The sequence below is a fragment of the Triturus cristatus genome, chromosome 3_1 (genome assembly GCF_964204655.1).
Source record: "Triturus cristatus chromosome 3_1, aTriCri1.1, whole genome shotgun sequence".
NCBI lineage: Eukaryota > Metazoa > Chordata > Amphibia > Caudata > Salamandridae > Triturus > Triturus cristatus.
The window spans coordinates 224,549,158-224,574,644 of NC_140583.1; the positions used below are offsets into that span (position 1 = coordinate 224,549,158).

Sequence of the window (25,487 nt, forward strand, 5' to 3'; positions counted from 1 at the left end):
ACTGACAAACCTACCCACCACTCAAGGTACTTTCATATTTCACGATAATAAATCACCACTAATCCTTCTTGGGTTCCGGAGTAGCGTGCAACTCGCCGAAAAAAGCGCTTTGACGCCTCGTCGGGGGTAGTAAGCGCTATATAAATGCAATAACAATACAATTACAATACTTGTCTTTCAAAAGTAGCTTTGCTGTTAGTCTTGTAAAGGTTGAAGTACTCGCCCGGCGTTCAGCGGGGTTGTGTTCTTTGTAGGTTTGTGAGGGTTTAGGGTGCAGTTTTAGAACTAGATTAGGGGGTTCCTGTAGGATTAAAAAAAAAATGTAAGAGAATGTTCTCTATTTCATAGCTTCATCACAATAATAATAGCCATTTACTACAGTATTCGTTCGAACTCGGGAGTTTCCGTATGGCAGTTCTAATGAAGGGTGGGGTTGCTGACAGTGAGCGCCTGGAGTCCCTCAGAGGGTGTAGATTGGGGGGTGAAGGGGTCTCCACATTATTGAGTATTGTAAATGACAATGCCTTTTATCTATGTTTTGTTTTTTAAAACATAAATAAAACGCATTGTTATTTACACTACCAATAGCTTAAAGTCGCGTAAATGCGAGACCTATTGCATAGAAAATGCTTGTTTACTGTGCGATTGTGTTTTCTGAGACGTGGGTCAAATGTTGCCACAATTCAATACTTAGAAAAAAATGATATTATAAAGCACAGCTGTAGCCAAGGTTCAAATTGATTGCTGCTCTTACTACTAAAGCTTTATGTTTTTCAACAAGTAGGAGACTGATATGCTTAAATGTTTGTAGTTAAAATTGAAAATAATAAAATAACTCTAATACTATTATGTGTTTAGAATATATCCTACATGTTCAAGCTTGAAAAAAAAGAAAAAACGATAATTTCGGAAATCTTGGTTGATATTATTTCTAATGTGTATATTGTCAGCTGTGATATGCTGACACAAAGGTTTTCCAACATGAAAAGTATTGGGCTAAACGAAACCTTGACATTTACCTGTTGTGATGGGGAGTTCTTGATAGAAGGCATGCCTCCAAGTAATATGGGGGGATCCAGTTTTAATCTCTTTCATGAGCCAGTCTAACTATGGCTGTTAGAACAACATTAGCCTCAGGTACTATTGATGAGGACCATTAGTTTTAATAGCGAGAATTGTAATGAAGTTGACTGAACGAATATTCATACTTAGGAAATGTCCTTTCCAAATAAAGAAGATGTAACGCCCACGTTGTGCTAGTTAGTCGTGCATACTGCCAAGTTGTAAATTTGACTACTGCTGGATGGGGTGGACTGTCAACCACAATGTCTAATGTTGAAAGGAGATTTTGTCTTTGTCAAGGTTGCATTGATAGGAACTTGACCCAATTCAGCTGGTGGTCAGCGACACAGTTTTATAAGGTGCCCATGCAAATGTGGTTGGCCCCTTCAATCACCATTCAGAATAGAAAATTAGCATTATGCATCTAGCTGTTGAAGCATTCCCACCATCCATAAACAGATGCAAAATATGCCCGTCTAAATCTAGATGGTGTTTACTGGAGGCACCAGCAGGTTTACCATTGAATCATTAGCACTTTGTACAGTAGTGCTCAGGACTCTTGCCACTCTGCCCTTGGACCACAGATTCTGCCTACTCAGTGATGGGACACCGTACATCCAGTGGTCTGTTCAGTACTGTTTCGTGCCCAAGTGCAGTGGGATTAAAGTGTGTGCTTTTGTACAGTTAACAAGACCCCAATACAATCATTTGATCATTTGTGAAGGGGTTTTGATAACCTCACACATCATACAAGCAGAGTGCACAATGGAACGTTCACAAATTCCATGTAAAAATGTTCACTTCTTTAAATTGAGCACTGACATTGCTATCCATGACAGAAGGAGTGGTTTAGGATTAGACGTTTGCCAAATCTCCAAGAACAGCGATTTGTATGTAGAAAAAATTCCTTTAAGAAGAGGTTGATTCAGACTCCATTCAGGGCTCCACTTCTACATGATTGGTGTTGGTGAGGTTTGGTACTGAGGCCTGTTGTCTGCAAATAAAACAAAGTCAAGAGGCGCAAGTTCTCTCCTTTATTCAGGAATGTCAGAGGGAAAAGGAGAAGGATTCTAATGGCAATAGGTACTGCGATATGTGCCAGAATTTTCTTGATTCAGATTACCCATGCATTCTTCCTTAAAGTCAGAAACCTAGAAAAAAGGGAAGGGAAATGAAAAAGAGCACATGATCATTGATACTAATGGTGTGGTACCATCTTCTTATATAAACAGTGTTGAAACTCCATCCATTTTTTTCTGGCTATGTCTACCCTGCATTTTATTTTGAGGAGCCTCCTGATTAATATCATTTGTCTATTAAAATTCTCCCCTCAAATGTTTTCATTTCCTCTATTACCAAGATTTTAGCCTTGTTTGTCATGCTCCCTTAATTCCATCTGTCCTCTTTAATGAGACTTGGGGATGGTCCTACCCATTCTGCCTCCTCTCCCGTGTCCTCGTATGTGTTGGCAGCCTTGGGTTCCCCTTTCCTCACAAGTGTCCTCTTTTGTGGTTTTTAGATAACATCTTCAGCCTCGGTATTCTGTAATTCCTTTGGTCATTTTGGGATTGGGCTATGTTACAAATCATATTTGGAAGGCACTGCTTAGACCTACATCAAAGACAGTGATTCATCCATGTGCATGTCATCTCACTTACTACATCATTTTTTGTGATCACTATAACTTGACCCATTTCAGTTTTTTCATTCAGTTGGTTCAGTATTATGATTCACTGCTTGCTCCTGAACACTTTGTGTATTTGTGTTCTATTTAGATTGAAGCTGGACAATATTGCACATTTGTAATCTCTACCGATGGCTCAGTTCGAGCCTGTGGAAAAGGAAGCTATGGAAGATTAGGACTTGGTGACTCCAATAATCAGTCTACACTGAAGAAGTTGACCTTTGAACCACATCGATCAATTAAAAAGGTATCCTCGTCTAAAGGATCCGATGGGCACTCTCTAGCCTTTACTACAGAGGGAGAGGTCTTCAGCTGGGGCGATGGAGACTACGGCAAATTGGGACATGGCAATAGTTCAACACAGAAGTATCCTAAACTGATTCAAGGTCCTCTTCAAGGAAAGGTATGTATTTTGGCTTTTGGTTTCTTTGAATTTGTTATATTTTATGAATGTAATTTCTGACCACTGCATTATTTTGGTTTGGATGCATTTATTTGAGAGGTATTCATTGCAAATATTCTATTTTAGTGAATAAAGATTGTATTAAGGCCAACGTCTTTCTGTTGGATTCTTAGAAGTCTTGCAGCAGATAGGTTTTCTGCCAGTTAGGAACCTTTAAATCGAATAAAAGAAACGCGATATTGGTTTTAGCAGTTTAAGGGGAAAAAAGCACCTAGAAAAAGAAATGCGCCACTGAAACAATATCAGTTTGTTGTTAGTCAGGACCTATGTGAGATTTCAGGCCAAGTGTGGTTGGTATACCAAGCGCGTCATCCTGATGAACATTTTACCCTCAGTCTTTTTTTCTGGTGGTAATACTCCTCCAGCTTGGTAGGTTTCAAGGCAGAAGCTGGCACGGGTCCATTAAAGCCACTAGTATTGGCGCCAAAAGCTCAGAGTAGAACAAAGCTGTATTCTCTAGCTGCGTAGGTTGGCTCTCCGCTAGGATAGATTAATGATGTTGCAGTGTTTTTACCTTCAGACTTAGTAACGTTTTAGGTTTGCAGATCCATCAACATGACAAGGTTGGGACCTGTAGCCAAGGAGCAGGATAACTTTACCGTGATATCCATCTCAACCTGGTTTTCTCTGCACCAAAAAGTTCTTAGCTGTACTAAACCTGTTTTCTTGCCCGACTTGGGTTGAACCCTCCTGGATAAGCATCTGCACTGTTTCCAGATCCTCCAGAGGTGGAACAAATGGGTAAGTCCCATGTTTCACCCTCAGGTTTTTGTGCAGGATTCTAGGTGCTTTGTCTCTCGCCATCCTGGCTCTTCCAAGATCCATTCTTCTGTGGTCAGCTGGTCACCCCTTGAGTCAGGAGTCCTTCTGCTTTTTGCAGCAGGTAACCTGGAGGTCAGCCTTTGGAAAATATTTCGAGTCCCCTAGGTGAAAGCAGGACCTGGGAGTCCTTGAGTCTTTTTGTCCTTCCAGCAGGGCAATCTATAGGGGTAGTCTTTCCAGGTCCAGCAATGTTTTCTTCAGCAATAAAAAAATATATATTCTTGTGTGTCGTACAGCTTGTAGTAATCTTGTGTATTGTTACCCTACATCTGTTCCTCTATAGGCTTCAGTAGCTGTAGTTGGATGCAGTTCTCTAGAGCCCTTTAATGATAGCATCTTGTTCTTCCATTATTGTCTTTAGTGTTCGAGATCAAAATATTTAACCTCTGCGCCCGAGTAGTTTCTTCACCCCATTTCAGAGTTCCTTGTGGCTGCATGGATTTTTTCTGATATAATTCCCTGAATCTGTACCCAGAGCCCATTTTCATTCAGGGTCATCTTTCCCTGCTAACATAGATTCAAGCAAGGGACAACTTTTTTAGATCTTTTTAAGTTAGTGTAGAGTAGAGTGAGAACTTTTTTCTGTATTTTAAGATTGTTTTCAATTTAATGGTTTCAAATGTATTATAATTATAAATAGCAATCCCGTGGCTTCTTCCCCGTACAGTAGTAGCTTTTGCCGCTGCACTTTACCTTAAACCTGTCTCGTTGTTTTCAGAGATTAGTTTTTAGAGATATCCACATTTATTTCTGGAATATTCACCTGCTTTAGATGGTTCATGCTTGATATTAGAAACCTCCATTGTGCAGATACCACTAATATAATTGCAAAAATATTTCTCCAGCATGAGTATATATTGTGGAATCACCACTAATTCTCTCCTCTTGCACCTGGTCTTCCTGTACAGCTTCCAAACAGAAAACAGATGGCTTCCAGAAGAAAATATAAAATGTGTTTATCATACATGTATGAAATGAGCAGAATAAAAGGCACTAATGATCTAGCGTGACCAAGTGTTATAAAGGGTACAGAGCAGTGGCGACTCTTCTGCTAAGCCGGAGTAGCGTCGCCCCATTGCTTTTTAGCAGTGTAAAAAAAGGAAACATGATAATAACTCGTTGTTATTATCATTTTATGTTTCCCTGCTGCGGCAGCTATGCGGGTGGGAAGGGGCTGCTTTGCTCTCAGGGCAGGAGAGGAGTGGTTTGCCTACTCCAAGTGCTCTTGAATGCTAGGCCGGCCGTCGTGGCTGGCCAAAGTCATGCGCACTTTGCATGTTCTCCATCCAGGCAGCATTACAGCCTGGGTGGAGAACATGCCCAGGCCCCCAGTGCCTGGCTGAGCACCGAACCACGGCACTCAGACCAGTCACAACGCTGCATTGCCACGTTGTGATTGACTATGGGGAGCCTGGGAGCCGGGTGTTCCTGCTTCCCTGTCCTGGCCTGAAGAGACAAGGAGGGACGCGGCAATAGGGTACATTTTTTTACTTTTATTTTTTTTAAACCCCCTCCCTTCGATCCGTGCTGGCCGCCACTGGTACAGATATGTACTCTGAAGACAAGAAATTATCGCTTTAACTCAGATGGAGAAAGGAAATAGCACACCAGTGATTACGGATATTTTTGAGGTGATATATGAATAAGCAGAAATGGGATCTGATCAAACATTTATTTGCTCTTCTTCCACCTCTGAAACCTGACCGTAGTCAATTTTGTCTAGGGTTTGGGTTTCTCTGCCTCTTAAATAGGTGACAATTCTGGTTTAAGGCATGGTTTTATGAGAGCCATGAAATTGGCGCCACCTAATTTATTCAATTCGTAATCTTCCAGATTGGCATTAAGTAGAGACATTGAGAAAGCTTTCTGGACAAAAAAGTAATTGAGCGATTTTTTTGCTCAATGTGTTGGAAAGAACTTGCAACATATTTTCTTGAAAATTGGCAGTTATGTAGTAGCCATCTGATATTAATATGTTAACAATTTTAAAGTGTATTGTTATAGCTTTGGTACATATTATAACACAATTTATATGTTCTACTTTCAGTTTAAACCTAACTGTTTGTGTAATGTACAGGTCATAGTGTGTGTGTCAGCTGGCTATAGACACAGTGCTGCAGTCACCGAAGATGGAGAACTATATACCTGGGGTGAAGGAGACTTTGGAAGATTAGGTAATTTCCCTTACAATTCAGTTACGAAAGTTCTAGTAGTGTATTTACTAAACATGTTTCCAAAACAAAACTAATCTCTTTAGAAACTATTTCTTTATGCTTGGTTCAAAAATTGATATATAAAATCAATGACGTACCCATGGAATGATGCGTAATCTGCATTTCAATCTGTTAGAAATGAAACCAGTACCCTATAGCTTCTTTGCAGCTACAGCGTCCAAGAACAGGTGTTTTATTTGAACAGACACAAATATAAGCAAAGAGGGGCCTGGTTATGCACTCTTCTCTTGTGTAAGGTGTAACATTGGGCACTATGGAGAAGTATGATTCTCCTATCTCAGTACAGAATGTCTGGCCGACCAATTTAACAAAAATCACCATCAAACACAAAAATTGAAAAAGCATACCATTCTAAAGAATAACTTCTAAAAGCTGAATAAACAGATGAGAATCTATATGCCTTAAGACAATGAATAAAATATCACATCTTCGCCTTTGTTGAACCTAATTTCAATGTAGTGCTCTATAAATAGATTGGTTAAGAATATATCCCATTTCTATATTTATCTAGCCATAAAAATGTGCAACGCTTCACTCAATCAGTCAATCAGTGTTGGTATAGCTCTACTACTTATCCGTGAGGGTCTCAAGGCGCTGGGAGGTAGCTCTATTGAGCGCTGGGGTCATCCAAGGAGCCAGGTCTTGAGGGTCTTTCTGAACTTGGACAGTGTGGAGGCTTGCTAGAGGTGGATGAGGAGGTCGTTCCAGGCCTTGGCTACGAGATAGGAGAGAGACTTCTCCCGTTCTGGTCCTGTAAATGCATGGGACTGTGGCCAGAGAGATGTCAGCTGATGGGAATTGTCTTTTGGGCGCGTGGAAGGAGAGGCGGTTGTTCAGGTATATTGGTCCAGTGTTGTGTAGGACCATGTATGCGTGGGTGAGGAGTTTGATGTGATTTTCATTTTGATTGGGAGCCAGTGGAGATCTCGGAGGTGTTTGGTGGTGTGGCTGCGACGGTGGATGTTGAGGATCAGTCTGGCTGCGGCGTTCTGGATGGCCTGGAGTTTGCGAAGGTGTTTCTTGTTGAGTCCAGCATAGAGCGCGTTGCTGTAATCTAGTTTGCTACTGATGAAAGCGTGCGTGACGTTTTTTTGCGATTCGGATGGGACCATTTGAACATCTTTCAAAGCATGCAGAGGGTGTTGAAGCATGTTGAAGATGCGGTGTTGATCTGGGGTTTATTGTGAGCGATGAGTCCAGTATGATGCCCTGGTTTCACGCGTGGTCTGTCGGGGAGAGGGGGGTATTTCCTAGTGCCGGGGGCCACCAAGAGTGCTCCCATGCAGAGGGAGTGGAGCCCAGAATGAGGAGGTCTGTTTTCTCTGAGTTGTGTTTCAGGCAGCTCTTCTTCATCCAGGTTGCGACGGCTTTCATTCCTTCATGGAAGTTGTTTGGTGATGATGAGTTCGTTGGTGAGGGAGGGGATAAGTTGGGTGTCATTGACGTAAGTGACGATGTTGAGCCCGTGGTTCCTGACGATATTTGTGAGGGGGGCCATGTAGATGTTGAAGAGGGTGGGGCTGAGGGAGAAGCCCTGTGGAATTCCATAGTTGGTCTCTGTTGGTTCCGAGAGGTAGGGCGGGAGTCTGACTCGCTGAGTTCTGCTGGTGAGGAATGAGCATATCCATTTGTGGGCCTTGTCATGGATGCCAGTGTCGTGACTCCACTGATGGCTAGGGTGCAGTGTGGGATGTGTTAAAGGCAGCCGTGAGGTCCAGCAGGGTGAGGGCTGACGTTTCGCCAACGTTTGAGGAGGGAGCGGATGTTGTCAGTGGCTGCGAGTAGGGCAGTCTCGGTGGCGTGGTTACTGCGGAATCCAGATTGGGAGATGTCCAGGACGTTGTTAGCTTCGATGAAGTTTGCTAGCTAGGAGTTGGCAGCCTGTTCGATGACTTTGGCTGCAACTGAAAGCAGGGAAATGGGCCTGAAGTTAAGGTCTGTCGGGTCGGCGGAGGGTTTCTTCAGGAGGGGGTTGACCTCCCTGTGTTTCCAGTCGCTGGGAAGGTGGCGGTCTCGAGGGAGCAGTTGATCGTCCAACGTAGTTCAGGTGCGATGACCGAGGCTGCTTAGTGGAAGATGTGGGGTGTGCAGGGGTCTGAGGGTGCCCCGGAGTGGATGCTTTTCATGGTCTTCAAGGTGTCTGCTGCTGTGAGCAGGGTCCAGTTGAGCAGGGTTTGTCGGGATGTGTCGCTTGGATGGGGAGCAGGAGCGCTGTTAAGGTCATGATTTTCGAAGTTGTCGTAAATCATCTTGAGCTTAAGGTGGAAGAAGGTGTTGAGTCTGTTTCAGAGATCTTGGGAGGGTGGGATGTCTGGTGTTTCGCTGCAGGGTTTGGGGAATTCCTTGATGATTGAGAAAACTGTTCTTTGGTTTTGTGAGCATTGGTGAGGATTCTGTTTGGTATAGATTTCTCCCTTGTGGATTTGAGGACATGGTGGTGTGTGGTGGTGGCTGCTCTGTAGGCGGCACATGTTTCCGGGGTTTTGTTGTTCCTCCATGTCTTTTCAAGTTGCCGACGGGAGCGTTTGGATTCCTGGTGCGCAGGGGTATACAAACTTTCTTTCTTCTTGTGACTTCCTGTCGATTTCTGGAGGGGGCGAGTGTGTCTGCGCAGATCGTGATCCAGTGGTGAAGGTTGCATGCAGCAGTGTTAGCGTCTGGTTTAGTCGGAGGTGGGGTGCTGATGAGGCCGGAGGTGAGCTGGTCTTCAGTGAGTTTGTTCCAGCTTCTGCAGGAGAGGCGGTGGGCGTGCTTCTGTATGGTGGCTTTTTTGAAGGAGAAGTGGATGTAGAGGTGATCTGTCCAGAGGAGTCACGTGGTGTGGTTGTAGGATATGCCATTTCCTTCAGCGAAGACCGAGTCGAATATGTCCCCCGCTGTGTGCGTGGGTGCAGTAACTAGTTGTTTGAGTCCTATGTTGGCTAGGGGAGAGAGGGGGCAGCAGCATAAGGGACAAAACGCGGGGGAAAAAAGGGAGAAAGGAGAGAAAATAGTTAAAAAAAAACAGAACAGAGGGCACAGAGAAAAAAGGTAAGAAAAGCAGAACAGCAGAAGAATGCTCTCCCACAGGACCACCAGGTATGAGGCGCAAGCAGGAGCCTGGGGGTGGAGGAGGGCCTCTTAACACCCTGCAGCAGAGCACTCAGGGGGGCATCCCTCACTGGTGGAGCTGCGTGGGGGAGAGCAGGCACACTAACCAGGTCACGGATTCTGAAGGATCTCGTATAGGCATAACATCCATTGTTTTCTAATCTCATTTACTTTTTTGTAGACATTTCTAGGAAATTAGATCAAAAACGCAACCTACTCAGCAAACATGGAGGAGACATTTTTATACCCCATTACTCAGTCGTTTTAGAAATACAATACCTGACATCATACAGTTTGGTTATCTTAGATTTCCTCCAGAATATATCAACGTCCTAAAAGAGCCACACACCCCTCCAACACCATGTGTATATTGACCCATCACAGGCTTCAGTTCTGTATTTGTTGATGGTAAACCTATCAAGATTAATACACACATTGATCTGTTTGCATTTGCTGGCAAATCACCTTCAGAATGTGGAATACACATCTACTTCCACAGTACCTGTTATTAAAGGCTATATGGAACGTGCTCACCTTAGTGTCTTCTGATTTGACAAATATGGTCTCTGGAAGCTCATGATCCCTTTGTGGAACTAAAGCACTATACTTAATCTTCCGACCTTTATTAAACATTGCACTCTTTTATTTATTAACCTCCTTAATTTAAAACTGCAATTCCCTCTGACTTCTATGTGACCCGCCCCAAACTTTTCATAAAGTATCTCAACTTTTGCCCATTAACCAGTCATTCTCCCTTCCTTCCTTCTTGCCCCTATCTCTGCATCTCTCTACAACCCTCTTTACCACACTTTTCCATAGTACGTCCTTCACTAAAACTTGTGCACGCCCCATACCCTCCTCAACACTCTCCCTACAAGGATCCCAACTAGATGTAGTGCCTTTCTCTTAGAACTCTTGCTGTTTATAACTTGTTAAACTCTACTTTGAATTTAATTTCTGGTTGTGTATATGTCACGTATAGAATATATGCAGATGTACAGAATGTAATATGCAATTTCTTTAGCCTCTGGGTACGGCTAAGGAGGAACTAGACTTATGAGAGGCAGAGCTTCCAGCACGTTATGTTGCAGCACATTTCCCTATTTCAAAAATATTAGTGAAAATCTCATGATAGAGTAGTGTTCGTTATTCTTTGGCTGGACCCAAGAAATCTGGCAGTTCAATGTTTTGTTATTAAGAAACAAAAGCTTTTTTCCCCTAAGTATTTTGTCACATGTCCAACAGTGCTCTTTTCATTGTATCTCTTGTCTAAAATATGTAATTGTTTTTTAAAGTGGCGTGTGTCTTGTGTACATTGAACCATTTCTTTTAAGGTCATGGTGACAGCAACAGTCGTAATATTCCAACACTGGTGAAGGACATCAGCAATGTTGGTGAAGTTTCTTGTGGCAGTTCACACACCATAGCTTTATCCAAAGATGGAAGAACAGTGTGGTCCTTTGGAGGAGGAGACAATGGTATGTGATTTGTTGTTGTGTTGCCTTTTTATCATCCAGAGGCATTTAGAGTAACTTTTGGGATACTGTAGTGGGCCACTGACTTCGCCTCTATATGTACTGATAGAAATGCATACACAGCTCTCTCACCCTCAATCATATTCCACCTTAAACAAATGTGGCATGCATGCATGATTAACTAATTCACCTATAAATCTAATCCCGAAGTATATTTGCATGTTCATATGAGTAAATTAGCTAATTTTAGTCCCATGGATTCCTAAACTAACTTGGCCAGTGCTTAACATAAACCATACATGCTTTTGTAACTTAATAAAATGGAAGCCCTTAACTTTATAACTGAGTGCATTGGTTTTGGTAAGAACTTGAGCTTGCAAGTACCAGTAATTAATCTGGTAAAATAATAAGTGGTCAATGAGTTTCACCTACTGCAGTAATTTGTGTAATATGAGTCATGTTTGAACGCAAGCTAGGGTAAATTAAACAATTTATTTTCCAAGGACAACAAAATAAGTACCAATAACTGTAAAACTTTGTCCTTAGTGTTATTGGGAAATGTCCGTTTTATTAAGGATACTGACATAAGGCTTCTGCTTTAAACTTTCTTTGCTACTCCATTAGCAGCCACAGAAAATATCAGAGGAAACTGCATTGTCTAGGGAAAATACAGCATTGATGGGCAGGTAAAATTCATTTGAGTTCTTAACCAGGTTGTCAACCATGTTAAGGGTCTCTTTTTTTTGTTTTTTTGTTGCAGCGATCAGGACCCAAAGAGAAATGTTTAAAATGTGAAAGAACATTTTAGTTCATCTTGGCACTGTTGCAAGAATGTCAGACTGCTAATGATCATTTGCAGAGAAAAAACATGACCATTATAAATCCATATAAAGCTAAATTCACCAGGAAGACAAATAACAGTAGTCTATTTCAGAAGAGTTCTTCATAGTGAGCAATTACCAAATAACATAAATGTTTAAATAAATGCTATTTGGGCAGACAAAAGTTTCACATTTCAGGGTAGTATAATACACTTCTTTGTGTCTTTTAATAGAAATGAAAATTCTTGATTGTGACAAGAACATTTTATTTTCTGTGTCAAGAGAGGAGCCAGGGTGAGTTTTCAAAGTGTAGTGACTACTGTCAAATCCCCACCAGGCATGGATTTTAAGTAACATTCTTAAATGTAGATTTGCAGAACCAATTGGTTGCTCTCATGATATAGTTCAACACAGTGCCCAAAAAGAGAGATTTTGTTGCAATGGCACCCTTAGGCCAAAGGTTTCCTGAAAGAGATCAACAATCGTCCTATTGACTTGGATCATGCTTAGAATAAGATTATTGGAAAAACTCAGATAGGAGATAAATTTATTATCAGATCTTGTTCTTCCAGACACTGCAAATGATGCTCCTTCATAAGTCAAATGATGAAACATCGGACAGTTTTCTGCAGAATAACAAGCAAGTGAGCATCACTTGTTAGTCTGATAGTAGTGTCAGTAGATGTAACTCCTCATTTAGATCACATAACATTGAGCCCTTGCGCTCAGGTAAAATCGACAACTTATCCCTGTCAATCATTTACAAATCAATGGATGTTCACCTATCTGTAGATTGGCAATGTGGATGTGTCCTGCTGAAGTGCCAGACCTATAAAAATGAACATTATAGTAAGAAAGACCTGCCTGTTAATTGTGCCAAACTAGAGCCTATGCACACGCTTATGTATTCAATTAAAGTGTATCATATTATCATCGAAGAACCGAATGTACAAAATGAAAAGTGTCTCTCAAGAGTCCTTTCTTTGTCTTTTATTCTGAAGAAATGAACGTCCAGCCAGCCAACACGTGTTTCGTCATTGGGGAATATCCTGTGACTTCTTCAGGGCCACTCGAAACTCTTTGTAAGAATTGTACGTCTCTCTGCAGGTGATAATTCCAACCCGGCTGGTCAGTCATAAAACTTCAGTAAGAATTGGTTATGTCGCTCTTCATAAAAGTGTTGGATATCTTGGATCCTCAAGTAGTGGTATTCCAGGTTCAAGTAGCCCATAGGCAAAATCCACAGCATATAATGGCTCATGTTCCACGTGAGAGCTCGAGCGAGTACACTCAGTCTCGTTCTTCGTCGGGTGCCTAACACTTTTATGAAGAGCAATGTTTTGCTAAATTACGCTTAGCGACCACCGTGGCCAGGGTCAACCATGTTCTCGTAACCTGGGCCAGTCCTCATCTCCTGAAATCATTAACAGAAACCACTTGGGTCCTAGGAGGATCTCCACTCCCGCCGTCCCGGCCATGGTATCTTTTATTTTGGTCCAATAACTTTGTATCTTCGGACATTCCCATAGTATATGTAGGAAGTTCCCATCTTGTCCAGGTGTGTAAAACAGGCCCCCGCAGCACCCGCGGTACGGGGGGCCCAAGCTCCAGGAGGGCCCCTCAGCACAGCACTCTGGCTGCAGAGCTCCTGATTGAGCCCGAAGGGGGGCCCTCCACGTGCCTTGGAGAGAGGTCCCCTCAAGTTTCGTTACGCCAGTGATCTTGTCCACAGACCCTCTGCAAGAGGCCACTGTCTGCTTGTCCCAATCTGTGGAGTAGTCGCCTGGGATAGTAAAAATCCAGAATGCTTGTTGCACCAACCACCCCATCGTTCAAGGCAGAAGATGCGCTAGATGTCCAGTCTGTTTGGTAACAAAAGCTGCTTTCTATGAAAGTCCAGCAACATGCCATCTTCACTGGAAACACTCCATGCAATCAGTTGAGAAGGTCATTAGTAATTACTGATTATTTATGTGCGATTGTGAACCGCTGATTCCATCAATGTGGAAGGATGTTTGGATAGAAAGATTAGAAAATCCCAAGAAAGTTCCAGTAGTGCTAGAAATTAAGCTTGAGATCTCCAAGTCTGTGACAGAAGAACCAAGTCTACTCTCTGCCTGCATGCCTGAGAAGCCACCCCATGAATCAGTAAACAGTAAAGAAGGGAGCATAGTTCTAGGACTTTTTTGAAGGAAGCTTCTGTGGCCAAATCTCCTGTTCTGGTATTAAACTGAAGAAAAGACTGAGGCGAGTTTTTAGATGAGAGGCAAATGTGTCCAATTAGTAATGACATCAGACACCTATGATTTTCTGGGAAATGTGAGGGTCCCATTTCCAATTACTAACACCCCTGAAGTACCAAGAGTATTGGTCCACTACAACATTTGTTTCTCCTGGAAGATATAGCTACTTCTGAGTAACTTCGGTCAACGCAAAAGTGGCTAAACATTTTTGCAATATCTGCTGGGATGTTGGAATGCCCACCATGTGCTTGATGTATTCAACTGCTGAGAAGTTGGCCCTCTTCAGCAGGATGCAGCTAAGAGTCTTGTGGTCAGTCTGCCATTGATTCACAAAGTAACATATCACTAACTGATGTGAAGTCTCCGTTCTTTTTCTGGCCACTTGCCTTTGGTAGATAGGTCGCTGCACTGAACTCTCCAGCACCACTTGCCAGCATCCAACTTTGATCACATTCAGCTCCGAGCCGAAAATAGCCCTTCCGTTCCAGGCCTCTGTGTTTGTGCCAGCATTGGATTTTCTGCTATATCACTTTAATGAGGAGAACTGAGTTGGAATAGGAGACCCACCTTGAAGGTGAATTTGAAATCTTTAAAGGGCTATGTAATTTTAGGACCCTGGGAAGGTGGCTAGAATGGAAGACGCTAGAAGTCCTGCAACTCTAACTAAAAGTTGCAGGGATACCAAATTGTCTAGAAGAAGCATCCTGAAGCAGGGTAATAACCCATCTTGAATAGGTGAACAGAGTTTGAAGGTCCTGTAACATGAAAATGTAATTGATCCCCTATTGCTATTAGAAACTCTACCATGGGTTTAATCAGTTTGGTGAAACACCAAAAGGGCTGAAAAATACGTAAAAAGAGTGCTGTGACACTGCTGGAATTTGAGAACCTCTGGTGAGGCTTAAAGATAAGGATTGCGAGGCAAACATATTTTTAATCTAACCATCCAATCACGTTTTGTTTGTAGGTGGCAAAACTTGGATTTCCTTCATCTTGACATGCCAGTACTTTATAGAGTTCTACTTGAGAAGACTGATGACCAGGAGACACCCACCCCCTTTCTTCTGTACCCAAAATATATTGGTTAGATCTTCTATTTTCCTCCCCATCCTTAGGGGGCTAAGTGTTACAGAAACCCCTTTCTGACGGAGTTCCAGCAAATCCAGCCCACAGATTAATATTGAGCTGCTCTTGATGGGAGAAGAATAATGTATTGGGGGGTAGTGCCTGAGTAGGTAAAACGTCCTGAGGAAAACTCTCAACTGTTTCCATGATTCATAGATTCTGGAAATTTTTTAATTTGTGGAAAAAATCTAAACATAAAAATATAAAGGTTTTAAATTTATGGGATGCTTTCTCTCATCGCGCACCTTACTGCCTCTGGGGTGGGAAGGTAAGAGCGTTCTAGACTGATCCTAATCTTAATTGTCACCATGCTTGTGGGTGTTCTGGAAGCACTGGGAAACATTTAAATTAAAAAGCCATATGAGTGTCCTCTGCCACGTTTGGCCAATTCAAAAAAGGGTAGTTCAACTTTATTTCTTTTATTTTTTTTTATTTTACAGAACCTGGACTTTTCTGCAAAGCTGTAAAAGTGATTATGAATTTTCCTAGCTCTTTGACAAAGGAATCTCTAAACAGGATCTCTGCTTCCTGTCCAGTCACAGAATGTGCAAGCTCTCCCAAGTTAGGTGTCAATTCTCAATAGAATGGAGCAGCACTTTCACCAGTTATGGTTCATTTGGTGTTGTTGAGTAGTCATATCACCTTCTGTGTGCCCTACTTGCTAGGATATCTGTATCCACAAGGTTGCCCTCATCATTGGCAAGACGGATCATATCAAGAATTTCAATTTGTGGACCTGAGAAATCCAATAGTTTGTCTTGTCTGCCTTTCCAAGAGTAATGGTATCTTAGTGGTCTCACTCAAACTTGCCTATAAAGGGTAATATTTTAGCATCAAATCTTTTGAGTGGCTGCAACCTGACTCTCTAGGAAAAGCCTAGGGCATTCTGCTTTAGGGTGATTATGTATTTTCTTTGTGATAGGCATATGCAAAGGTGCATGAACATGCGCCACAATAGCTGTTGGGCACTCTGAGAATCAAGTTTGGAAAGAGTCCTCCGGAAGCTAAGTATGACTCTGGTCAAGATAGCGAGAAGGGGGGAGGTTATCTGTTTAGTCTGATCACTGTCAAAATAAACCTCTTGCTTTCTTTTATTGCCCCCATCTAAGCACCTTGAGCACTGTAGTGGATTGGGAAGACGAAGCAGGGTCAGAGTTGTGGTCCTGGGAGCACAGCAGGCCTGTGTGTGAAATGCAAGTTCATAGATCCCAGAGCTTGATTTAGACAGGAAAGTTGCATTGAGCTTTTCTTAGGTATCAGAACGGACAGTCTGATTTTCAGTGTAGCTCTAGATCCTTGTTTTTGACACCAGGATCTATATTATTTAAGGAATTACCGTACTGCCCAGTTGGCTTATTAATGGGTGGAGAATCAGCCAACTTGGCAAATAGGGAAGGACTATGCCCGGGTTGAAGGCGCTTATTGTCAGTGGAGGTTGTGAAGGCAAGCTCCAAAAGGCATAAGCTTGTGTCAATACAGTTGTTACAAGCCTAGCATAAATCTCATTCAGGCAGTAAGAAAAGGTGTTTCTGGGTTGCAGCCAGGCAAGAAGGAGCATCATGTTCTCTTGCAGGTAGCGTGACTATGAAATGCCGGTATGCAAGTCCATGCCCAAACCTGCGGCTCCCTTGAATGACAGAACCTCATTCACAAATATAAGAAAGGCAGATATGACTGCCAATAAAGGCCTTTGTGCAAGCCATAAGTCCTGAAATAAGTCTGCTTAAGCATTTGGATAATAAGGCATGAAAGTTGAAAACCCAGGTAATAACACAATGGTCCTGAAATTTTATAGAAGAAAAATTGAACCCTTTGCTTGCTGAAGAGCAGAAAAGATAGACGGACTAGAGAAAATTAGGATTATGTCTCCATCCAGTGAATGCTGTGGAGTAGTAAAAGATTGGAAGCATTATCCAAACATAAAGATGTTAATTGCATTTTATTTCCTTAAACTCCTTACAGTAATTAATTTGTTTCTCCCATTTGAGCAGAACCTCTGTTTTCTATATAATTGAAACATTTTGGGAACACGATAACACCTGCACATGGATTATAATTCATGAAATATTATTTTACACATCTTAAATTGTATTTGGCCAAGTTTAATTACACTTTCATTCAGTGCTTCATTTGTGCCGGTGATTTCTGATGCTCGGCACTGGCACTTATTTATCAGCACCGGCTCTAGTGACAGTCTACCATATGGTGATGTTGTTTTGAAATAAGCACAACAACCATGTTTACTAAGTCAATATACATTTAAAATGAATAATACCAGCCTCTCATGTCGTTATTATAGCTTTCTGTGGCCTAAATTTGTGTATGTTCTGCCTTCAGTATTTGTCTTTATTCCCTAGGCAAACTTGGGCATGGTGATACCAACCGAGTGTACAAACCAAAAGTAATTGAATCCTTGCAAGGAATGTTTATTCGGAAAGTATGCGCAGGAAGCCAGTCTTCACTTGCCTTGACATCGACAGGGCAGGTATGTGAACACATTTCTAGCAACCTATTTGATAAGAGATCTGCTTTAATCAATTCTTAAAAGCCAAGTTCCCATACTTCTTGCAGAGTGATGGAACAAAAAAAGCAGCAGCAGTAAGTGTATGCATTTTGATTACACAATTTTTAAAAGTGTTGCTGTATTTAAAAGGTGTTGGTTATAAAAGATTCATTGAACATATTCTATTTACTCTCTATCATCTAATTTCCCCTCCATGTTCAGTGATAACCTCCTTGGCAATTTATTTGAAATTAGTTTTTGCTCTCGAAAGTTATTTATCTTGAACAGTTGTTCAGTATGGTCATGTTCTAGGGTATTATAAATCAACGCTCAGTTGTTCAGGGTCTGTTGTGTTTTCAGCATGTGTTGTAGGTTGTATGGTGGGCACCCTTCGTCCATCTAGTGTTGGGCATGGACTGCAAGTTATTTTTTTTTGGAGTCTACGTTTCGGTTTCTTGTGTGTCTCATATGACCCAAGATTATGTACCTGAAACCTCCAATAACAGGATCCTCTCGAGCCTGTTACTCTGTCGCTTGAAATGCATTTCAGTGCAAAAAGGTAATTAAATTCTGTAGAAATAGTATAGCTTTTAAAGGGAAATTGGAAAATGGAGGGTATGTGGGGAGATCATGCCTCCTCTGTAGTTACCTTGAAGGGGGAGTTGGGCACAGCACCTTCTGAGATCGACTCAGACCCATGAGAGCAATGGGACCCTAGGGATTCCAGGAAACCCACATTCAAAAGGCAAGACTGAACACAAAGGTCTTAAATACCAGGAACATTTCACTGTCTGAAGGCTCCACTTTACCAGATCAACAGCAGAGTGAGACTTGACCATCAAAAGAGGGTCAACCCCAAAATGCAGACAGGCCTGAATAATGTCACCTCTAATGTGGTCAGGTTGATGATTCAAATATACAAGTGACTTGGTATGGGCATTAGGTCTTGATTAGTTATAATTGGAAAATTCTTAAGTGTTATTTGCATATGGTTGATCCATTTCTGGAGTGGCATAGTGCACAAAACGTGATGGACTGTCTGAAATGCAGCCCAATTTATTACCAGTGACTACCAAGCATCACACCCATCACTTTTGTATTTGAATGTGACACCAAGCGTTTGAGAGTTGGGATAAGATTTTGAGAATTTAGATAAAAGATGTCTTGTGATGAATCTCTGAAATTAGAACATTTTGGTTGAACATAAGGTACTGCTACTCTTTTGTGTCCAATGTTACAGTGCCAATAAGGCTGCTGTATAATTTTACTGTACCTGGGTCCAAATGTTTGTTAATGTAGAAACCGAGCCTTGTGAGCAGTTTCTAACTGCCTAAACGCTCCTGTAAATAATTGTATTCATCTGATACTTATCTATAGTGACCTTGTGTTGCATGTTAACTGAGTACGCATGAAAGATTTATGTTCCTTCATTAAGTGGTAAAAAAAAGTTGCATATGCTCAGGGATTTAAACCTTTTTTTTATTTTATTTTTTATTAGGTTTACGCCTGGGGTTGTGGTGCTTGCCTTGGCTGTGGGTCCTCAGAAGCTACAGCACTTAGACCAAAGCTTATTGAAGAGCTGGCTGCTACAAGAATAGTTGATATTTCTATAGGGGATAGCCATTGTTTGGCTCTTTCACATGGTAAATGTATACTCCAGTAATGCATTTGTTTACAATATTATTCCATGTAAATGGTAAGTGTATTGAATTAATTTTCTTTTATTATGTCTTTTATGGTATAGATAATGAAGTTTATGCCTGGGGTAATAATTCCATGGGCCAGTGTGGCCAGGGCAATTCAACTGGTCCCATTACTAAACCAAAGAAAGTAAGTGGGTTAGATGGAGTAGCTATTCAACAGATTTCTGCTGGAACATCCCACAGCCTTGCATGGACAGCCCTTCCTAGAGACAGGTGAGTGATATACGATTAAAGAAAAGAGTGTCGATAAATGTGTTAGTATTGGTGCCACACTTGATGTGTTTGCAATATGTTGGGTTTATTGGCAATTTCCACTCTGTACCACTTTTTCAGTGGCAGCAGTCATGTTCTATCACAGATGGTCTAATAAATATACAACAATCTGGGATTAGGTTAGGCAGAAGACACTTTTTATATATTGCAAATTCATAGACCTTGAAATCTTTGTTTTTAACGGCTAAGAAAAATAGTCTTTAAAATATTTAAGTTAATTTACTACTTTATATTCCGCATATTATGTGCTTTCTAGGTACTAAATTTACTGGTAATACTTTTCTTGCGTTACAAAACCAAAACTGATTTACTGAGCTACAAAAGAATGGTGAATTCACTCCTAATGTGTTCACTATTCATTATTACGCTCAGTAACTTCTCCTTCTTTTTCTTGTGCTTTGGTTCTCTTCTATTCATTCATTTTTCTAGTGCTCCATTGATTGACTAAGTTCATGATTTTTCTCAGTGCACAGAACATGTTCAGCCTTCATCTGGCGAAGAGCAAATTTTTCCTTAATACTCATTCTGTAGTGTTTCTTGCAAGTAAAATTTGACTGAAGCTTGCATTGTTAGTGTTATTCTTACATTACAGGATCTTAATTTTATGACTTCAAATGGCATAGATCATAACCTTACAGCCCATTTCAATAAAACATGATTTGTCTATTCAATATATATACTCCAGAACAGCTTAAGATAGAAAATATAAAGAACTGGTGACTGGTTCTCTAAAGCACTGAATTTGATAGGAAAAAGCTTTGATTTGGGTGCAGAACTTCTCAGTGGATACATTTGGCTAAACTCAACAATGATAAGAAACAAATATATAAATTGATCTTCAAAGACCTCTACCTATTTAAAAAGGGAGCTGGAAGTGGCAAACACTGCTTGGAAAAAGCGGCTAGATTGTGAAACAGTCCACTCTTTCCATTCCACAGTAGAGCACCAACATCTTCAAACAAAAATGTGTTCCAGATATGCAGAGAAAGTTAAGATTGAACTTACCACACCCCCCAAGATAATTCTGCCTCTTGAGCACCAGCAGTTTAAGCGCACCTCCTCCTTAGATCACATAGTGATGAAAGATGTATGTATTTAAAAACAAAGGTTAAACTAAGTTATTTTTAGAAAAACTTTATATTCATAGCATGTGTTGGCTGCAGATACACATGCTATGCATACTCCTGCCATCTAGTGTTGGGCCCGGACTCTGCTAGTTGTTTTTCCTCAAGGAAATTTTATGATTGCTGTTGTGCGTTTTTTCTCCTCCCCCTTGAGGAAATGCGCATGTTCAAAGTCTGCTTTCATAGAAAGTTTTTTTCTGCCACGGGCTCGGACGGACTGGGTCGGAGCTGTGCAGCATTCGAGCCCATGCAGTCTACGATCTGAAAAAGACGCAACCAGAGATCCAGTAGATGACACCTACAGATCCAAGGCGCTGTAGACCGATTACCTGGAAGCCAACCCGAAACATGCCCGCCGAGATTGACAGTCTCTGGGTGATGGAGACAAAGCAGACCTCTTCCGACAGTGCCCTCAGTGCGGGGCCAAATAAGCGCACTCTGACACACACAAAGCATGTCATTTGTGCCTATCTCTAGTGCACAAAGAAGATGAGTGCACGGCTTGCGCATTGTTCAAAAAGGCACTTTGGACCAGTAGGGATCCACACCTGGCACACACCATGAAACTGGCGGCTGAGGTGATGTTCTTGCAGGACAGTGACGTGGAAAGCGAGGTAAGTTCTCCAGTAGGAGGTGGGGTGGTAATCGCCAACCCTCACTATTTCGCTTCCGATTCATCCTCTGGGGACGAACACGCTCTACTGCATATCAAGCGTCCCAGATCCCAAGGTTGATTCCCGTCTCTGGGCCGAGGAATAAGACGACCCGTAATGTGAGTACTATTGAACCCCTGTGTAAAGAAGATCTTACACTCACCTTCACCACCCCCGCCACACCATGGTGCCCCACAGCCTTCTGGCTCAGGCCGACATCATGAGCATACCTTGGAGCTGAGAAGGGACGAGAAAGTTCTTGATCCCAATCGGGCAACAAGGCCTCAGCATGAGGATGGCTCTGGCACTGCGCCGGCACCGACTGAGCCATCATGTTTCAATACAAATTAGTTAGATTTGCTATTGTCTTAAGGCAATCCTGTATCCTCTAACTCCTTCAATGTAATTTCCTCTTACACCATTCATCATCCAATTTTTTTTAAATCTAATAGTCATCCATCCTAGGGACACATTTATGTAGTGTGTGTTGTCTGCTAGTCATCTACGGTTGTAGACAGATTTTTAATAATTCATTGTCTTTTGCTTTCCAGACAAGTTGTTGCATGGCATAGACCATATTGTGTGGATTTGGAGGAGAGCACTTTCTCACATCTTCGAACCTTCCTGGAGCGTTACTGTGAAAAGATCAACAGTGAAATCCCTCCTCCTCCTTTCCCTTCTTCAAGGTATTTTGTATGTTTGTTAGTAATATTTTCATGATTATTATCAGTGTATTGCACATATTTTAATTCTTTAAGAGCTAAGGCTCCATACCCTCTCCCTGCACCCACTGTCTTCCATTCCTTGCACTTTTATGGTCATTGGGGAAATTAAGCTTTTATATTCTTTATTTCACAAATTATATCCATTGGAAATCTGCATCTTCTGATTAGATTATCTAAGAAATTCTTTATATTTTTGGATTCTGTGAGAAAGTATATTGCATTATTGGTAATCCAGATTTCTCAGTGGTACAAATGTGCTCAAACTCATAACCTTTGGAGTGTGGGGCCAAGGCGGTAAAGATTGCAGCCACCCTATAGTGCCACACATGACATCCATGTCAATTCTTTGCCATCCATGTCAGTGATTCCCTTTGAGACCCCTCTCTCCTGTTCTGCATTTGTTCAGAGCGTCCCCATGCATGGGAAGGTCGCGCCCGGCTTGGTTGACTACCTGACTACCAACGGAGCCCCCACATCCGGATGGTGTCTGTCTTGGCAGCCTTGGGTGCGAGACACGTTTAGAGCAGCTGCGGAGGATGCCACTGGTGCCAGATCTGGGCACCCTTGTGGTGCGGCTCCTGTGCATTGCAGTGTAGGTGTTCTGCTTCGCGTGGGCCATGTTGGGCCACCAGGGCTACGTTAGGGCCCTGGCAGAATCACCAGCTCTGCACGGACACGCCCTAGGGGTGCCATTGTCTCTCTCCTGAAACAGGCTGGCAGTGCCCATGTGCTAGGCCCCTCCGACGTAGGCTGCCACGCCAAATGCTTGAGGCCTTGACACTCATTGGCTCATAGAACTCAGCCAAAGCTGCTCGTGCTGCCCTGGGGGAAAGGGCTGTGGCCTTTTGGGGTGATTCGCTTGACCAGTGGCCACTATAGATAAAAAAAGACTTGCTCCATCTGCGCCAGCCCAAACAAAGATTGATCAATTTACCACAATGGCCCTGGATGACCAGAGATGGGGCATTGCCTCCCCTCCCCAGCACTGCAGTGCACTCCAGGTCATCCAAGATTCGTGGGAAGCAGTGGACACCAAAGTGGAGAAGGTTAAGGTAAAAACGTCACTACTGCGCCAAGACCAGCTCAGTGTTGCCCATCATGTTACTGAAATGATTCTCCATGCAATATGATGTAGCCACTCTCAAAGTTGAAGTCTCCAAACTCCTGCGCTGGAAGGCAGGGCTGAGGACGCAGAGAATTGCCGGTACAGGAATAACCTCCAGTTGTGGGGTTTCCTGCGGGCGTGTAAACCCTGGATGCAGAGCGTTTTCTATTGGACTGGCAGCACACGTCGATCCATGAGGGTAGCCTGTCACCATGGTTCGTGATCGAGTGGGCTCATAGATCCTTCACGCAGCAGCCTACCCTTCCCCTACCCCGGAGTGCCTACACGCCGATGATTGCCAAAGACCCTAACCATTGTGACCTGGACGCCATTCTTCACGACCAAAATTTGTACATCATGGTCTCTCCAGACAATAAACGAGCTGTCCAACAGCGCAGGTGCTCTTTGATGAGGTGAAACAGAAAGTCCATGTCACCCAGGTCACCTACATGCTCCTTTTTCCTGCAAAGCTGAAAATTCCAAAACCCTCTTCTTCGATACAATGGAGCAGGCTTGGAAGTTGGCAACTGAAAAGGTAGAGCTCCACCGAAAGGGAGAGGGGGACCCTGTTGAGACGAGAATAACCAGGAGTTCCCTCACTCACCCCATAAGTCCCAGAGGAGAAGACCTATCAGATCCCTAAGATGGGCACCTGACCCTGTGGTCGCTTGTACTCCACTGCCTCGGAGGTGGGCCTGTCAAGGGGATTGTGTAACTCAACCAACATGTACCCCAGAACTGTTCGACCCCCTGGCCTGGGCACTAGCTTCGAATCCTCAAAATAAGGAGGTCTCAACTTAGGTTCTATTTAGCCTTGTATTGTTTCCTTTAATATGTTTTGTTTTGGGCAACAAATGCGTCTGGAGTAGAAGTATGGGGAGGGGGAGAGTTGTGGGGAAAGGGATGTTATCAGGGTTATTTATGTTTACTATTCAGCAACCGCACACATCTCAACTACACCTGCCCATTCCCAGTCCACACTGCCCTCCATGACTCATACATGTTGTGATTGTTAGAACTTGGAACCCTCTCAGGGCCCTAGTGTTGCAAAGCTTCACTGTGATCTTTATGGCACTACTTGTTATCATCTCCTGGAATGTGAATGGTATGCTGGACCGCATCAAACTATCCCCAGTCCTCTGTTACGCCAAAAGATATCGACCAGCAGTTCCAGGAAACCCATTTACTAGAGGAGCACTCTCCTTTCTGCCAGTGTTAGGGATATGACCAAGTTTACCATTCTGGTTCTCCCGGGGTTCCCGTAGGGTTGCCATCATATTGCACAAAAGCTTTCGCTTGCGGTGACCAACACACTCACCGATCCCCAGGGCAGGTATGTCATGTAGAAGGGCTACTGGATGGCATGCAGTATAACTTACTATCAGTGTACGTCTCATACCTGCTCCTCTTCTCAACATTAGATAGATGCACTGTGCCTGTTCCCATTAGACATCACAGTGCTGGTAGGTAGCTTTAATGCAGTTCTGATCCAGATAGGGGATCCACAAGTCCCCCAAGGCTGGCACGTTGCTCTTGGATGCTAATTGCCTGTGCAGACTCTATGGGGCTCAGTGACGCGTGGAGTACATGGCACCTGCAAGACTTTACTTACATCCACACATCAGCAGCTCACATTAGGTCCCATATTGACCTTCTCTGGTTGACAGCCACAGATCTCCTTCAGTAAACCAAAGTTACAATACTACTGCAGGGCATCTCTGACCATGTTCCACTAATGGTGCACTTGGAAGCCCCACAACCAGGACTCTGTCCCATGTGGTGTTTTAATGCATGGTATATGACAGATAGAGACTGCTCGGTCCAAATGAGGTCCTGGATACAAACCTACTTTAAAGAAAATATGGGTACCGTCCAGTAGGCCTCCACCTTATGGGCAGCCCGCAATACCAGTCTGTGGCCAAGCTAAGGAGTTTATCCGCTGCCAAGAGCTGCAGAAACTTGCTCAAATTATAGCCCTGGGTGGCCAAATCCTTTCTCTAGAACTCCAGAGCCAATCAGAATGCTCTCCATCCCTTGAATGGCGATTGGCAGCTGCCAGGGCTTCAGTGAGATAGATGTCACTGGAGGAAGCACACCAATACTGGAGGGCATTGTCCGGGAGGGTTTATAAATATGGTGACTAATCGGGGAACCTTCTCTACTGACTGGCTACTAGAGATATTGCTTCCTGAGTGATACAGCAGATTATGGATGCCAGGGGACAGCCCGAAGCCCTTACCTCCAAAATTGTGCAAGTGTTTGCAGATTATTACATGGCTTTTTCAGCTGCAGACCTAGACGTCTAAAGGAGCGTACGCACCGTCTTCTGGCCGATATACAACTGCCCTCTATCCCCTACCCCAAATATTGGACCAGGCAATT

The 25,487-nt window shown here is 42.8% G+C and overlaps 1 protein-coding gene across 8 annotated transcripts in view; it reads left to right on the forward strand.

Annotated features, from left to right (window-relative positions):
• The window catches only part of HERC1 (HECT and RLD domain containing E3 ubiquitin protein ligase family member 1), a 1,817,725-nt gene that overhangs the window by 88,476 nt on the left and 1,703,762 nt on the right, over positions 1–25,487 (forward strand). For all 8 annotated transcript variants that reach the window (XM_085643727.1, XM_085643730.1, XM_085643731.1 and 5 more), the window contains 7 exons: positions 2,838–3,149; positions 6,109–6,205; positions 10,690–10,833; positions 17,377–17,504; positions 19,021–19,165; positions 19,267–19,438; positions 21,827–21,961. In XM_085643727.1, coding sequence (XP_085499853.1) covers positions 2,838–3,149; positions 6,109–6,205; positions 10,690–10,833; positions 17,377–17,504; positions 19,021–19,165; positions 19,267–19,438; positions 21,827–21,961 — 1,133 coding nt within the window. The remainder of the gene's footprint in view (positions 1–2,837; positions 3,150–6,108; positions 6,206–10,689; positions 10,834–17,376; positions 17,505–19,020; positions 19,166–19,266; positions 19,439–21,826; positions 21,962–25,487) is intronic.